Source organism: Gadus chalcogrammus, chromosome 17 (genome assembly GCF_026213295.1).
Source record: "Gadus chalcogrammus isolate NIFS_2021 chromosome 17, NIFS_Gcha_1.0, whole genome shotgun sequence".
In the NCBI taxonomy this organism is placed as follows: Eukaryota; Metazoa; Chordata; class Actinopteri; order Gadiformes; family Gadidae; genus Gadus; species Gadus chalcogrammus.
Window position 1 is genome coordinate 10,382,829 of NC_079428.1, and position 15,868 is coordinate 10,398,696.

Sequence of the window (15,868 nt, forward strand, 5' to 3'; positions counted from 1 at the left end):
GCCGAGTGACGCCCGCTTGGCTGAAACGCCACACAGGGAACACAAAGAGAACGCATGTTGGTCTTTGTTTGAAGCTCCCAGCTCCGGAACTCAACTACACTATCGCTTTTTTCTTACTTTCTTTCTATTCCTTTTTTTTTTTTAAGTTTCTGATCTGTTTGCCCCTTAAATAAAGATATATGGATTAATCAATCAAGCACTTTTTCTTATATCAGATATGTCTGCATATTTCTGTCTTTAAATGTAGATAAATAATGCATACTTTTTCTTCTTTTTCCTCAAACAAGTCAAATTCCATCCTTTCACATTCAGTGTTAACATATAACTGGTTTATTCAGACACAAATTCTGAATATCGTACCAGTTAACATCTAGCTGAACAACTACATACAATGTTGAGGTCTGTTTGTATGCATCATATACATTCATATTAACAAGCTTACTGTAAATAGATCCAGATTTTCTACTTTTAATCCTGTAAAAACAGTAGTAGCTTAAGACCATGGGTCTATATTATGTAATTACACACACACATGCACGAATGCACCCAGATAGACACACACATGCAGATGAACAAGCAGACACACACACACACATGCACGCACGCTTGCATAAACACACCCACACCCACACCCAGACCCACACCCACACCCACACCCACACCCACACCCACACACACACACACATATAAACACACATGGGAGTAATGGAACACTAATACCGGTGCTGAAATTAGAATTACTTAATGCTATGATAAACAGCAAATAACTCAATGAAACTAAACCAACAACACAATGGACTGTTAAAGAAAGAGCACTATGATCTACTCCACTAGATTAAAATGAGGCAGCGGATGTTTGGTCATCCAAAGACGTTGAAGGTGACCATTTGTACCAAACAAGTTGATATTTTCTCCCAGTACAGTTCAATACTCAATACATGTGAGACGTTTAAACCTGTAATGAATGAATGCCTTGCGGAACATCGTTATTCAGGGTGGGAGATTTAGGCACACACCTACATACCATTCAGAAGTGTAATGACATGAATGAATGGTTTTAAAACATATGGGCATGGCATATGGAACTCTGAGGGGAGTCGTATTCGACCATAATAAAATCATATGAAAACACACACACACACACACACACACACACACACACACACACACACACACACACACACACACACACACACAGGGGAAGATTAAGAGATAATCCTCTGTGCCATCTGCAGTTTTAGTTGATCTAGGGTTGTATCGCAGCAAGACGCTAGAGAGCGCTGTGGGATAAAGATACAACGATAACGGTTCACTTGACGCCGAATGATGCTGAGGCAATTAACGCAATAAAAGAGGGCATACCATCTTCAATGTATGATACATTTGCAGGAGGGCCTCAATGGGCGGCAAAATAGCAGCTGGGCCCCCGAAAACATTTTACCCCTGCCTTATGGGCAGGCCTTGCGTCAGCTGTAATCAAGTTCTCCCTAGGTTATAATTAACTCAGAACCTTCAACTCTTATCCAGGTCTTCTGAAAGTTACCACAACTAACTCCTCTGAACAAATCCAGTGAACAGAACCCTTAACCCTCTGAGACAGATTGAGAGTTAAGGCCTTATTTTTTCTAAAATCTTTAACATTTGTCGTTTAAACTGTTATTAATCCTATGGTTAAGGGTAGGTTTCGTTATATTTTAGAATATATTTTTAGGATATAGAGTCAGTGCTTACCTGCAGACATTTAGGAAGAACTCAGTTAAAGGGTCTTGTCTAATTGGGTGACGGTACGCAGATAGTGAATGGGGTACCCTGATCCCCAGCTTCTCCAATGTAGAGAAAGCCCTGGTAAAGACAATGCAAATTAAAAGATAGGGTTAACTCGGTTAATTGTTTAACAACCAAATCCATAATGATGTCATTTCTGAGATGTAGCCTACCAATATTATCCTGAAGAAAAAAGGAAACTAAGTGAAGGGGCTGGGGGCACTTTGATTTGGAGTGTTTTTCCGTGTAATTTGAATTAATATGTCAGGATGGATCTCAATTTAAACCAAAATATATTGTAAATCCCCATGCCATCCCCGCTGCAATTAGGAAACAGTTTACGGAACGCATTCAGATAACATGATTAAACCAACCAATGCCTGCGTTCGTTTTCTCTCTTGCTAAAGTTCAAAAGAGGACCTTTTTACTACACCGTCACCTCAAGACCCCTCTCTCCCCACCCTGTTCACAGCTGTGTAACCCTTCCTTGTTACACAGCTGGGAATTTTCATGATGCCGGTAAAGACAGAGCCAGAATTCTTTGGACTGGTCGTAAAAGTACTGACAGAGTCCTGCCCTTCAGGCACTATCCTGACGAGTCTGTTGAAGGCTCTGTGAACTGGTTCCTGGATGTATACACTTCCTGTTCTGGTTTTACCAGCGAGGTCCTCCAAACTAACCGAGTTGATCGGCCCAAGGTTCAAGCCTTTGGGTTTGTTACCTCAGATAAGAAGTAGGACTATTAAATCTCATCTATTCCCTGCCGGGAAGAGAAGAGCTTGAAATAAATATTGCCCACTGACCTACTCCACCACGCACTGATCGCACAAGACCATGAACAGCTTCCGTGCTCTCTCATGGTTCGGTGCACTGAGTTTAACGCTCAAGAGATCACGCGTTCCTCACCGCGCCGTGATGTCTGTAAATAGGGCCTACTGCAGGGAGAGGGCCTTGGGCTGAGAGAGTGTCCTGAACCCAGACAGGTCGTGTTCCTTCTTGTTTAATATGTTAATGTCACAACTTTGTTACTCCACTTGTGAGGAAGGGCAGGTAGGAGCTTTAGAAGGTAAACTGGCTATTAGTCGGTGACTCTGCCTATAAGCCAGGTTGATGTAAGGTGTATGTCGTACCCCACCGACCCTTGTCGCTGTCGTACAACATTTCTCGAAAACTCACGACGCCGGTAGGAAAACCTGCTACAATTGTATCAAACAGGTTTTCTCCGAATGGATGGAAGTGTTGACATGTTGATATGTCCAATATGATGAATAGCACACCATGCATCGCTTCCTCTATGCGGGTTATTGTCCCGGGAATGTTGAGTATCCAATGTAATCTCCAGACAGACAGTGGTTGGGTGTGGACAAACATTCCCTCCCACACTGTCTCGTTAACTAGGGGGTTTACTCAGACGATAGAAGTATGCATACCTTCTCTCCCCAAAGCACTGTAGCCACGTCCTTCTGTTTGTCACCTTGGCTAATCGGTGCAACATGGTTAAAATACGACTACATTGACCACCTAAGATCCGTCTATGTGCAATTGGACATTTTGTCCATACCTCTCTCCCTTTTTACATGCTGGGGATGAACTTCTATCGAGCGCGCTAATATTACGCGGTGAACAGATTTACAGGGCGTCTCTCCTGGAAGTAGTACGATTGTCGGGTGGCCAAAGCTGATCCAATTGTTTGTTAGAAAAATATAACTGAAATAAAACTAATAATTGAAGTGAATGCTGCATGTGTTTATGTTGAAGTATTGTGAGCATGGTACTAATTACAAAGACATAAAAAAAAAGGAGTGAAAACCATGCACAATTTCATCGCCAACTGTCTGGAAGTTGCTTCTGAGAGTAGTCTCATCACGAGACGTTTCTAAACACACTGAAGCCTGAGTGCAGCTTTCTCCCATACCAAAGCCAATTACATGTCTGTTCTACAAGAACGTTTGACCGGATAACATACAAACAAATGTTATCTTCATGCTGAAAGCTTTCTCCGGAGCAGGCCAGGAGTGTCTCCCACTCGGAGTGTGGGTCCCAGAGGAAGTCCAGCTGTGGCCTGTGCTCCCAACTCGGTTGTTGTGATAAACTCCTTCAAGTCCTCTCCAAGACTTCTTCCTTCGTTCCAGAAAATGACCCCAACAACTGTTTCCTTATCAAAGGTGTCTGTATACAATAATTACAACGTATAATAATTACAGTAAATTATTATGAATAATGCTTACATTGTCCCCTGTGCTAAAATAGCTAAATGAATGATCAGACAAAATGATTAAGAAAACAAAATGCAATAAAATATTAATGAATACATCATACATTTTATTGATCTATCTTCCATTTCTGAACCTTATTACAGGAGTGGACAATTTGTCATTATCCCAGATGATATATTGGTATGATTCACCATTTGCTCTACTTTCAGAGATTTCAGATACAAGCCTTTAAAGGATCGGCTAGGGCTCAGGTTGAATGCAGACATTGGAGTCTGAACCCAGAGCCTCTCGACTGAGAGCCGACCACTGTTGACCCTAAGGGGAGAAGGAGAGGAGGAGGTGGGCAGGGAGGAAGAGTAACAGAAGATATAGAGGAGAGGGGGATTATCTGTCTGTGTGGCTTCAGTGGAGTCATCATATTTCTGCCGCTATACATAGGGCTGCACACTAAGCCACTCAGCCAAATCCCTCCCCGACACACACACACACACACACACACACACACACACACACACACACACACACACACACACACACACACACACACACACACACACACACACACACACACACACACACACTGCCACCCACCCATCTACCCACCCACCAATCCACACACACACACCCGCACACACACACCAAAAGGTACCGTCATCATTTCCCTAATTCCAGTGATAGTAACTATAAGAAAACATATGCCGCGGTGGTCAGACAGTGGGGTGACATCATGCTGTTGTCCTGGTTGCCGTGGGTAACGAGAAGCAGAGTCCCCAGGGGGGCATGTGACGACCTCCCACCAGCCTGATGGAGGACCTGAAGGAAGCCCTGCCGACCTCCTCCAGGGCCCTGCAGGGAGGAAGAGGAGGAGGAGGAGAAGAGGTGGAGGAAGAGGATGAGAAGAAGGGTGGAGGAGGAGAAGAGAGAGGAGTGAGAAAGAAAAGGAAGGAGGAACAGGGGGAGGGAGACTAGGAGGCGAGCAGAAGAGGGGGATGAGAAGAGAGGAGGATATGTCAGGATATGTCAAAGTATAAATCCCCTCAGGAAGCATTAACTGGAGAAGCAAAGCTTGTAATTGAGAGATCATTTCATTCTCCAAACATAATTTCATCACAGAGCCAAGGGGAAAACCAATTTTTCCCGGATGCACGCCAGTCTTCTGCCGCCCGCAGCCGATGTGAACATGTGTTTTGGTGATGACATTAACGTAAACATAATAATATTATGTTTATTATATAATATAAGGTTAACTTGTTAGTAACGGATTGAAACGAGAATGCAGGTCGAGACGCTGATATCCATTCGAACTCTGATTCACAAGTACCAGAACAATGTTACAAGTTACCCTTAACAGCCGCCGTAGAGCGCATTCCCATGCTAAGGCATTGGAATAACAATGCATGCTGTTGACTTTCCGTTGTATGCATAACCAATAACATGACTGATATTACCTCAGTTCTTCTTACTCGCGGGCTGCTGCTGCTGCTGCTGCTGGGCCTTGCGCTTCTTGTACTGCGCAATCTCCTCCATCTGCAGCGTTTGGGCCTTTTGCCTGTACAGTGCGGCACGCGTGTTAGCATGGTGGGCAGACACACACACACACACACACACACACACATGTACACACACACACACAAACACACACACACACACACACATGTACGCACACACACACACACACACGCACACACACACACGCAGAGACAAACACACACACATACAGACATGCACACACACACACACACACACGCACACACGTACACACACACACACACACACACACGTACACACAAACAAGCGTACAGGCATGCACACACTCGCACACGCACACATAGACACACACAGACACACACACACACACACACACACACACACACACACACACACACACACACACACACACACACACACCTACATTTGCAGGTAACAAGATAATAGCAACTTGACATATGATCTGATCAGAGTCTCCTACCCTGGCTTGAATTCTGGAGGAATAGGCATTGGTTTGTCGAAACCCTCTCGGCCCACCAGCCAGTAGGTCTCCTCTGCCTTACCCTGCAAGCAGACAGGCAGACAGAGAGACAGACTGACAGCCCGCAGCAAAAAGGAAACAGTCGGACAACAGACGGAGCTGAACAACAGCACGGCAGCTATGATGGTGGTCCAGCTCAAGTACTTCCTGTTCTGGAGGAAGGGGCGGGGCTTCCTACCTTGACCTCGGTGCGACCCCTCAGCGTGAACTTGTACCCCAGGCGGAGGTCTAGGAGGATCTTCACCGTGCTCTGGTGCACGTGGATCCTTTGGGCTACAAGAACACAACAATGAATAACAACAGCAAATGAACACCCAAAAAGCGGTCAAGAATGACAAAGATTCTATACCGGATGTGGACTGTGTGTGTGGATGATGGCTGGCTGAAGCAGCCTCACCTGGCCAGAGTCAAACCGATAAGGCTCGGGGGCTGGGTGAGGCTGCACACCTGTGCTTAATGGAGAACTCAATATGCACAGGTTAAACCAGCCATCACCACCACACATACAGCTCTACATGGTAGCATGGAAAGCCATCTGGGTGCGTAATGCTTCAAACTCGTTTTAATTTAAATTCCCCTCATCTTTATTCCAGAACAAGCGGGATGATGTCAGGATACAAGGATGAGGCCAGTATACGGTTGTGTGGCCAGCATGTTGTGATGTGACCAGGGTGGATGTCTTACGCATGCCGCTGGACTCCATGCGGGAAGCTGTGGTCACTGTGTCGCCAAACAAACAGTAGCGAGGCATGGAAAGACCGACGACTCCTGCTACACACGGACCTGAAACACGCAACCATAAAAATAACCAGGCTATGCTACCCGTGTCAGAGTCCTATGTATATCTTCCTGGGTTGTAGTGCAACTTATTTGCCTGTGTTGTAGTCTATTGCATATCTTTATATAACAGTGTTGTAGTTCTTTGGGTATCTTACTGTGTTGCAGTCCATTGTATCTACCTTTGTTGTAGTCCTATGTATCTACCTGTGTTGTAGTCCTATGTATCTACCTGTGTTGTAGTCCTATGTATTTACCTGCGTTGTAGTCCTTTGTATCTACCTGTGTTGCAGTCCTGTGTATCTACCTGTGTTGTAGTCCTATGTATCTACCTGTGTTGTTGTCCTATGTATCTACCTGTGTTGTAGTCCTTTGGATCTACCTGTGTTGTAGTCCTATGGATCTACCTGTGTTGTAGTCCTGTGTATCTACCCCTGTTGTAGTCCTGTGTATCTACCTGTGTTGTAGTCCCATGTGTATCTACATGTGTTGTGTGTCTACCTGTGTGTAGTACTATGCGTATCTACCTGTGTGTAGTCCTATGCGTAACCTGAGTGGAACGTCGGGCATGTGTCTCATCTTAAATGTTCCCACTGCGCTGAGGATGTCCAGGGCCATGTTGGCGATCTCGGCGGCGTGCCGGTCTCCGTTCAGTATGGGAACACCAGAGGCCACCATGTACGCATCGCCGATAGTCTCCACCTGGCTCGGGACATAGCAGAGGAGAAACGTTGGTTAGGCTTACCAAAATAAAAGTCCATTCCGCTATACTTTCCCGCAAGGCTTAGTTTAGGGGGTGAATGGTAAATGGGCTGCATTATATATGTAAAGCGCTTTGGAAAAAAGCGCTTTACAATATTGCCTGGCATTCACCCATTCATGCACACAATCACACACCGACGGTGGTGTCAACCATGCAAGGTGACAGCCAGCTCGTCGGGAGCCGTTAGGGTTAGGTGCCTTGCTCAGGGACACCTTGATACAAGAACCAGCAACCTTACGGTTACCAGCCAACCCGCTCTAGCTCCTGAGCTACTAGTACACAACAAACAGACCTTGTACACGTCGTGGTTTCCGATGATGGCGTCGAACAGCGTGTAGAGGTCGTTGAGCAGGTCCACCACCTCGATGGGCTCGCTGTGGGCTGAGATGGTGGTGAAGCCCACCACGTCGCTGAAGTACAGGGACACCGACTCAAAGTCCTCGGGCTCCACCGTGGTGCCCATCTTCAGGGCCTGTGCCACGGACCTGGAAGGAGGGCGACATGGAAACGTCAGAAGCACTTTTTGGAGGGTCGTGTGTGTGTGTGTGTGTGTGTGTGTGTGTGTGTGTGTGTGTGTGTGTGTGTGTGTGTGTGTGTGTGTGTGTGTGTGTGTGTGTGTGTGTGTGTGTGTGTGTGTGTGTGTGTGTGTGTGTGTGTGTGTGTGTGTGTGTGTGTGTGTGTTCTCTAAAATTGCTGCTACACCCCAGATGTTCTTATTGTTCAGATTGCTCAGAGGGGTCTCAGTTTTAGAGTGAGGCTTTACCTTCCATTAGAGCCTAGATGAAGCCTGCCTTACAAATTCTGTGAAAGATTAACATTTAGTCCGAGACAGAAAACAGCTAGGCATAGCTTTCTGTCATCATTGGGAGTCGGTGCACATAGAGGAGGCTTTATAGCTCTACATCTTACTTGGGCAGCATCTGCGTGAGTAGTTTCTCAGTCTTCTGCTTCTCTATCTCCAGCTCTTCAGTCCTCTCCCTGATCAGCTCCTCCAGGTTGGAGCTGTACTGCTCCAGCATACGCAGCATCGAGTCTATGATGTTGGTCTTCCTACCCTTGTGGATGTCCTTAAACTATAGGAGGTGCGAGGGGTGGTACAAGAGAGAGGAGAGAAGGAGAGAGGAGAGGAGAGAGGAAAGGGAAGAAGAGAGAGGAAAGGGAAGAGGAGAGAGGAGAGGAGAGGAGAGAGAAAAGGAGAGATGATAGAAGTCGAGAGGACAGGAGGAGAGGAGGAGGGTGGGAAGGAAAGAGAAGAGAAGGAAAAACGGACAGAGAAGAAGAAGAAGAAGAAGAAGAAGAAGAAGAAGAAGAAGAAGAAGAAGAAGAAGAGAGGAGAGGAGTGAAGAGGTCTTTAAGGAGCAGGTGGGGGTCAAGAAACTTCCTGCTCAAGGGAACAGCGGAGTTTGGGATTCAAACCACCCACTGGTCGCTACCTGGTTGAAGATCTCGTCGAAGGCCGGCCTCCTGTCTGGCTGCTCGCTCCAGCAAAGCTTCATCAGGTGGATGCACTCTGCGGGGGCGTAGTCCGGGCTGACCACGGGCCGACAGAGGGGAGGAGGCTTGGTCACACGCTCCAGGATCTCTGCAGGAGTACACCGGATGTAAGACTAACAGACAATCTTACTAAAGGTGGAGCAGTTGTGGAGCGGTATCCACATACTCAAAGTGTCATGCTATCACAAGGCTTCACTTTCTTTGCAGCATGTACTGCTGTACTATTGGTGGACTCAGCATCCTGCCCAAGGTCCCTTGGGCAAATTCTTGCGACCAAAATGTCCACATATTTCGTTTGAACCCGAATGGCATCCGGTTGTCAATTTAAATCATGCAGCAGTAGGTCAGCGATCCCCACAAGCACGTCAGGTGACTGCAGAGGTCTTGCTTTCGACCCACCTGTGGCCGTGAGGTCCAGCATGCAGTACGGCGGCCCCCTGATGACCACTTCCTGCATGATGATGCCAAAGCTGTACACGTCGGCGTGCTTGTTGCCGTGGAGACCGGGATGCCCACCTCGAAGCACCTCGGGAGCCGTCCACAGCAGGTCTGGGAGGCAGGAGAGTGATGCATAAAACGTGCGCACTCGTGCATGAGATCCACCCGAACATGACCCGAATATAAGACATTTTTTCTTTCTTGGAAATGCGTCTGAAATGGTCCGGTCGTCTTGTATTCGGGGTCTCGACTTTTAAATGTCAATATAGACATTCGATTTAAGTTCCTGGTAATAAATACATTTTTTTTTTTTATGTTTGCTCTCTACTCTCAGGAGAACGACACAACGTGTCATATAAGCCATATACAGTGGAACTTAAGCCACTCTGTATGGCTTAAGTTCCATGCACTCCTATCCTACAAACTCATTGATTCCGTTATCTTAGTGGAGGTTCTATTCCCGCAGCGCCTGTCTGGCGTCTGCGCGCAACCCTCCACATCTCCCTCCTCTCTGGTACCGTCTGGCCAGTAGAGCGTCCTGGATGTTCTTATCCTCACACGAGGATTTAAAAAATAAATAAAAATCTTGCCAAAAAAAATACACTATTCATGTGCATTTTAAAATCGATCGTCATAAATCACTTGAACCCTTTTCCCTCCAGCTCCGTCCAGCCCCGCCCACTCACCCTCAGGGGGAGGGGGCCCTGGGGGGCTGAACCGCTGGGCCTCCAGCACCTCGTTGTAGCCGCAGTCGGTGATCTTCAGAACGAAGCGGCCGTCCACCACGCAGTTCCGGGACTTGAGGCGGCCGTGACACACGCCCCGGTTGTGGAGGTACTTCATGCCCTGGTGGGGGGGGGGGGGGGGGGGTTATGTAAGAGTGAGAGTTTTGCAAAGGCTCGCCGTAGGTTTGACTAAGGACATCGGAGATCAAACCTGGTACCTAACAGATTCCCAACGGGTCGTGAAACATAAATAAAAAACAGCCGGGGGCCTTAACGATCGGCTAATTGCGTTGCCGCGGCAACCAGGTGCATCGACCCTTACCTTGATGAGGTCGAGGAGCAGGGAGGACTTGAACATCCAGTCCAGCTTCACCTCCCCGTTCAGCAGCAGGTCCTCCAGGCTGCCGCGGGAGCAGAACTCCGTTACCATGGCGAACACGCCACAGTCCTGGAAGAAGCCCATGAAGGGGTTGATGTTCTCATGGCGGAGGTCCTGAATCTGGAGGGGAAGAGGATGCACGGAAAACCTATTTGGTAGCATCCGATTACAGTGGACTTATTTTAACTGCATTAAACCAAACCAGATGAGACCAGAACCAGTACGTACCAGTTCAAACACAATGCTGGTGTTTGAGTCTAGGCCCTTGAAGGCTCCGGATGGAAGCTTCTTCAGCCACACCCAGTCTCCCTAGAAAACACGGTATTACAGCAAACTCTTGAATACATCGATCCGTCCATCCCTCTTCCCCTCTCTCTCTCTCTCTCTCTCTCTCTCTCTCTCTCTCTCGGGCTCATCTATTGGTCCATGGGGGAGGAGGCGGGGCCTCACCTCATAGATGGCTACGTTGGAGTTCTCGTGCGTGGCGGGGGATTGCTCGGACACGTTGGACCTGACGCTGTGTTCGTTGACACTGAGCTTGGCCTCGCTGGTCCTGCTGTCACTCATGCTCAGCATCTACAGGAAACAGGGAGCAGCATTGGTCAACGCTTATGTAAACATGCATTCACACCTTCGCAGCCGACACAAGGCTGATGGCATCACTCATCCAAGGAGTGTGTCTTGCTCGTCTGGGATGATGGGAATGGAACCAGCGTCCCTTCAATTGCGCTTCTGAGGCCCCAAACACTGTCCTCCAGCACAATAAGAGTCTCAAATGGCTTTAGAGACATCAATACAGATTAGTACCAACGAGTAAGCATTCAGATGATAAAGGTCAATACTGCATACTAATGATGAACCTGCTTTAGAGAGACAAAACAGGGCGCACCTTGTTGCAAAGCGACGCGCTGATGAAGGTCACATCGGCCAGGGTGAGCCGGATCCTGTTGGGGCCCCGGACCAGTCGGATCTGAATGATGCGTCGCCTAGGCAACAAAGGGTCAGGGAGATTAAGGGGAACAGCAACGGGATGACCGGTTTCCATAAGTGTACTGTTGATTGATGACGGCTACCTCACGCAGTACATCAGAGCCATCAGGAGAAAGATGGTAACCATGACGCCAAGGAAGATGCTGACGGCCAGGATCAAGTTCACACCTGGATAAGAAATACTATTTATAACGACGCTATTTAATATAGCTAACCGTTTATTAAGCGTGAGTGTGTGTCTGTCTCTGTGTGGTCGTGTGTGCCTGTGTCTGTGTGTGTGTGTGTGTGTGTGTGTGTGTGTGTGTGTGTGTGTGTGTGTGTGTGTGTGTGTGTGTGTGTGTGTGTGTGTGTGTGTGTGTGTGTGTGTGTGTGTGTGTGTGTGTGGGTGTGTGTGTGTGTGTGTGCTCCTCTCTACCTGCAGAGCAGAGGGGCCCCTTGTTGAACCAGCAGGCGGCGTCCTGGCTGGGTCCGTATGCGTTGGGGAAGTGGATGTCTCTGCCCAGGAAGTGCACCATGTTGCCCTCCAGCTCCACCCTGTCATCAACACCATCATCCTCTCATCACTACCATCGTCCTCTCATCAATACCATCATCCTCTCATCAATACCATCATTCTCTCATCAATACCATCATCCTCTCATCAACACCATCGTCCTCTCATCACTACCATCGTCCTCTCATCAATACCATCATCCTCTCATCAATACCATCATCCTCTCATCAATAGCATCATCCTCTCATCAATACCATCATCCTCTCATCAATACCATCGTCCTCTCATCAATACCATCATCCTCTCATCAATAGCATCATCCTCTCATCAATACCATCATCCTCTCATCAATACCATCATCCTCTCATCAACACCATCATCCTCTCATCACTACCATCGTCCTCTCATCAATACCATCGTCCTCTCATCAATACCATCATCCTCTCATCAATACCATCATCCTCTCATCAATACCATCGTCCTCTCATCAATACCATCGTCCTCTCATCAATACCATCGTCCTCTCATCAATACCATCATCCTCTCATCAATACCATCATCCTCTCATCAATACCATCATCCTCTCATCAATACCATCATACTCTCATCAATACCATCATCCTCCCATCAATACCATCATCCTCTCATCACTACCATCATCCTCCCATCAATACCATCACCCTCTCATCAGTATCTCATCTTCCACTCATCACTATCATCGTCCTCTCATCAGCATATCATCACCCTCTCATCAGAACCACACACAGAACCCTCTCATCAGTATCTCATCAGTATCTCATCAGGACCAACCCCTCTCATCAATGCCGTCCCCCTTTTATCAGTACCTTCACATTCTCATCAGCACCATCACTCTTATGTTGAACATCAATACCACCAGCAATTTCATATTATCTGGGTATCATGGTGGCTGTTTGTCTGCTAACCTGTCTGTCTCTGTCTCTCTGTTTCTGCCTGTTTGTCTGACTGACCGTCTACCTCTCAGATTGTCTATCTGTCTTTATTCCAGCACTCAAACCTTCTCCTCCCCCTCTGATAATATTAGACTTTCTACATCAACATGTTTCCTTAGCATTCTTCAACCCTAGTCAGCTAGTTTCAGAGCTACCTGTGCGTTGGCCTCAGCTCCCAGGACAGGCCATCGGTGTCCAGAACCACAAAGTTCAGCAGAGCAGTGCTGGAACCGTTGGTTCTGATTGGATGGCTGAAACCCTGCGGAACACATCCATTTGTTACTGAGTGTGACCAGGATATTAACCCTATTCTCCTTTTCTCGAATACCCCATGCATCGATGCCCAAAGCAAAGGCAACGAAAAATTAAGATTCATACACAGTTCACTATCCCCCGGGACAACAGTAAGAGACGTATGTTTCTCCTGAACTTTTAATGTCCATGTCCGGTGGCGTGCTTCGGCGGTCAGCCTGTGGGGTCGTTACCTCTAGCTCCAGGTTCTGTGTGTGCCGGGCCAGGTTCCCTCCAGACAGCCAATCCCCTGAGTCCCGGAGGCTCCGCAGAGCGTAGGCCATGAGCAACACAGAGTTGTAGATTGTCCCAAAGAGAGGAGAGACCTGGGGGAAGAGACACAGCTAGAGGGAGAGACACCCCAGCCAACGCCCTGGGACTCAAGTGTAAAGGACCCCTATTTTAGCAGTCGAGTCACTCTTAAAGTCAAAGACTATCCATTTGTGACAACACAAGTAGGGGTATCCACTCAGATGTATGACCAGTAGATACAGAGCAGCTGGGAGGTGACTGAGGAGGTGCCTCACTGAGGCACACTGCAGAAACACTGGAGTTTCACTCGAACCAGGAACCTTTCACCTTGGAGTCAAACACCCAAACCCCGCCCAGACTATCTGGACCCCGACCCTAGACCATCTGGACCCACCCCCAGATTATCTGGACCCCACCCCCAGATTATCTGGACCCCACCCCTATACTATCTGGACCCCACCCCTAGATTATCTGGACCCCACCCCTATACTATCTGGACCCCACCCCCAGATTATCTGGACCCCCTCCCACTATACTATCTGGACCCCACCCCCAGACTACCCGGACCCCACACCTAGACCCAATTCCCCTTCTTAGTGAAAAAACGAGACATGCTCCATTACCTGTTGTGGCTTCCAGGCCTTGCCCACCTCGCCGCTCGCCACCGCTGCCCCGTACGCCTCGTAGAAGTCGCCCGCCGCCGCCGACTCGACGGTGACGGTCAGGACGGCGTCGTAGGCCCGCCTCAGCTTGCCGTTGGTGCGCAGCGCGTCGTACGAGACGTTGCGGTGCGGCAGGCTGAAGAGCAGCGCGTCGTAGGGCACGAAGGCCAGGCCGCCGTCGCTCATGCGCATGTCGTAGGCCGTCTCCAGGAGCAGCCGCTGGGTCTGCCCGCCCAGCAGCACCGAGTGCATGCAGAGCACCACCACTAGGGGGCAGCGGAGGGATAGATCGTTAGCTAGTGAGATGGATGTGAGCTACGTCTGAACACTTCTTACAAACAAATCAGCAATGAGAAGCAAGTGAAATTACTAGCAAACTAGTTAGCTAGCAACAAAAGCTAATTTGTGCATTTGTTGGTTCGTTGCTTTTCGGTTCAGAATTTTCAGATAATCCAAATTATTACTTCAAATGAAGGCAATTCACACAACAATTGACAAAAAACGGAAGAAAAAAGAACAGAATAGCCAGCTAACGCTAACTAACTTTGCATGTGTCCCAGCTTGTGGAACTTAGCGAGGGTTTTCCTGGCACTCTGGGGGCTGTTCTCCACCACATCGACCAGCCTCACCACCACTCCATAACTCCGCAGGGAGTCCGCCACCTGGACATAACACACACCGTCACTAACAGTAAACAGATCCAGCTACGATAGAATACGATGCATAGTCGTAAAAATGCATCTACATTTAAGGTTACTGCAACAACTTTATTTAGTGAAGGTTAGCAAAGCTTTTCAATGCCTTTCCAAGCAAGTCAACACACGAAGAACTACACACCGGAGCAGATAGATTCACCCACCATGTTGGCGGTCTCCGCCCAGACGGGCTCCGGGGAGGAGATGATGCCCACGTGGGCCCAGCGGAAGTAGCGGAGGAGGCTGAGCAGCACTCTGCTGGGCCTGGGCGTGGAGCGGGAGAAGCTGGGGTGGCTCTGGACATCCTCCAGACGGTGGCCCTCACACCACCAGGAGAACATAGCCTGGAGGGGGGAAGGGGGTGGGGGGGGAAAGGGGGGTCGGGGGATGAGAGGGGGGAGTGGGATGAGGAAGAGGAGGCAGGATGAGATGGGAGAGGAAGAGGATGAGAGGAAGAGGAAGACCAAAGAAAAGTCGAGTGTAGAGAGGAGAGGATGAGGGGAGGAAGAGGCCAGGGGTGAGGAGGGGAAAGAGGAGAGGAACGGGGAGTGAAGAGGAGCAGAGTTGATATGAGGGGAAGAGGAGAGGAGAATGGATACGAGAAGAGAGGGAGGGAGGAGGAGAAGAGGAGCACAGAAGAAAGAGTATGGATCATTAACTCTTTACCGAGCTAAAGGTAAAGAGGGTGACACGAACAAAAGGAAGACCCACCTTGTTCCAGCCCTTGCTGAGCATGGAGGCAGCGTCACAGTAGACGGGGTTGGCCAGTCCGATGAAGGCCGACGCCTTGCTCTGGAAGCCCAGGAAGCTCTGCAGACCACGGGCCGTCTGGCACGGCTCCTGCAGCGGCGAGGAGGAGGAGAGAAGCATCCATACCGTAGGATTTACTATCACTCTATCGTCCCTCCATCCTCTACACATCATCTAGG

The 15,868-nt window shown here is 48.5% G+C and overlaps 1 protein-coding gene across 1 annotated transcript; it reads right to left on the reverse strand.

The window, feature by feature from the left end:
* Window positions 1-5,385: 5,385 nt before the first annotated feature.
* On the reverse strand, window positions 5,386-14,861 carry gc2 (guanylyl cyclase 2). The gene is made up of 20 exons (XM_056575534.1): window positions 14,789-14,861; window positions 14,206-14,510; window positions 13,525-13,656; window positions 13,195-13,298; window positions 11,991-12,109; window positions 11,659-11,743; window positions 11,475-11,571; window positions 11,036-11,161; window positions 10,814-10,894; window positions 10,529-10,705; window positions 10,168-10,327; window positions 9,443-9,592; window positions 8,983-9,131; window positions 8,459-8,622; window positions 7,842-8,034; window positions 7,314-7,488; window positions 6,694-6,792; window positions 6,188-6,282; window positions 5,950-6,032; window positions 5,386-5,529 (listed from the first exon to the last, which is right to left on the reverse strand). The coding sequence occupies exons 1-20, from the start codon at window positions 14,793-14,795 to the stop codon at window positions 5,430-5,432; spliced, it is 2,601 nt and encodes an 866-aa protein (XP_056431509.1). The 5' UTR covers window positions 14,796-14,861; the 3' UTR covers window positions 5,386-5,429.
* Between the last annotated feature and the right edge of the window lie 1,007 nt (window positions 14,862-15,868).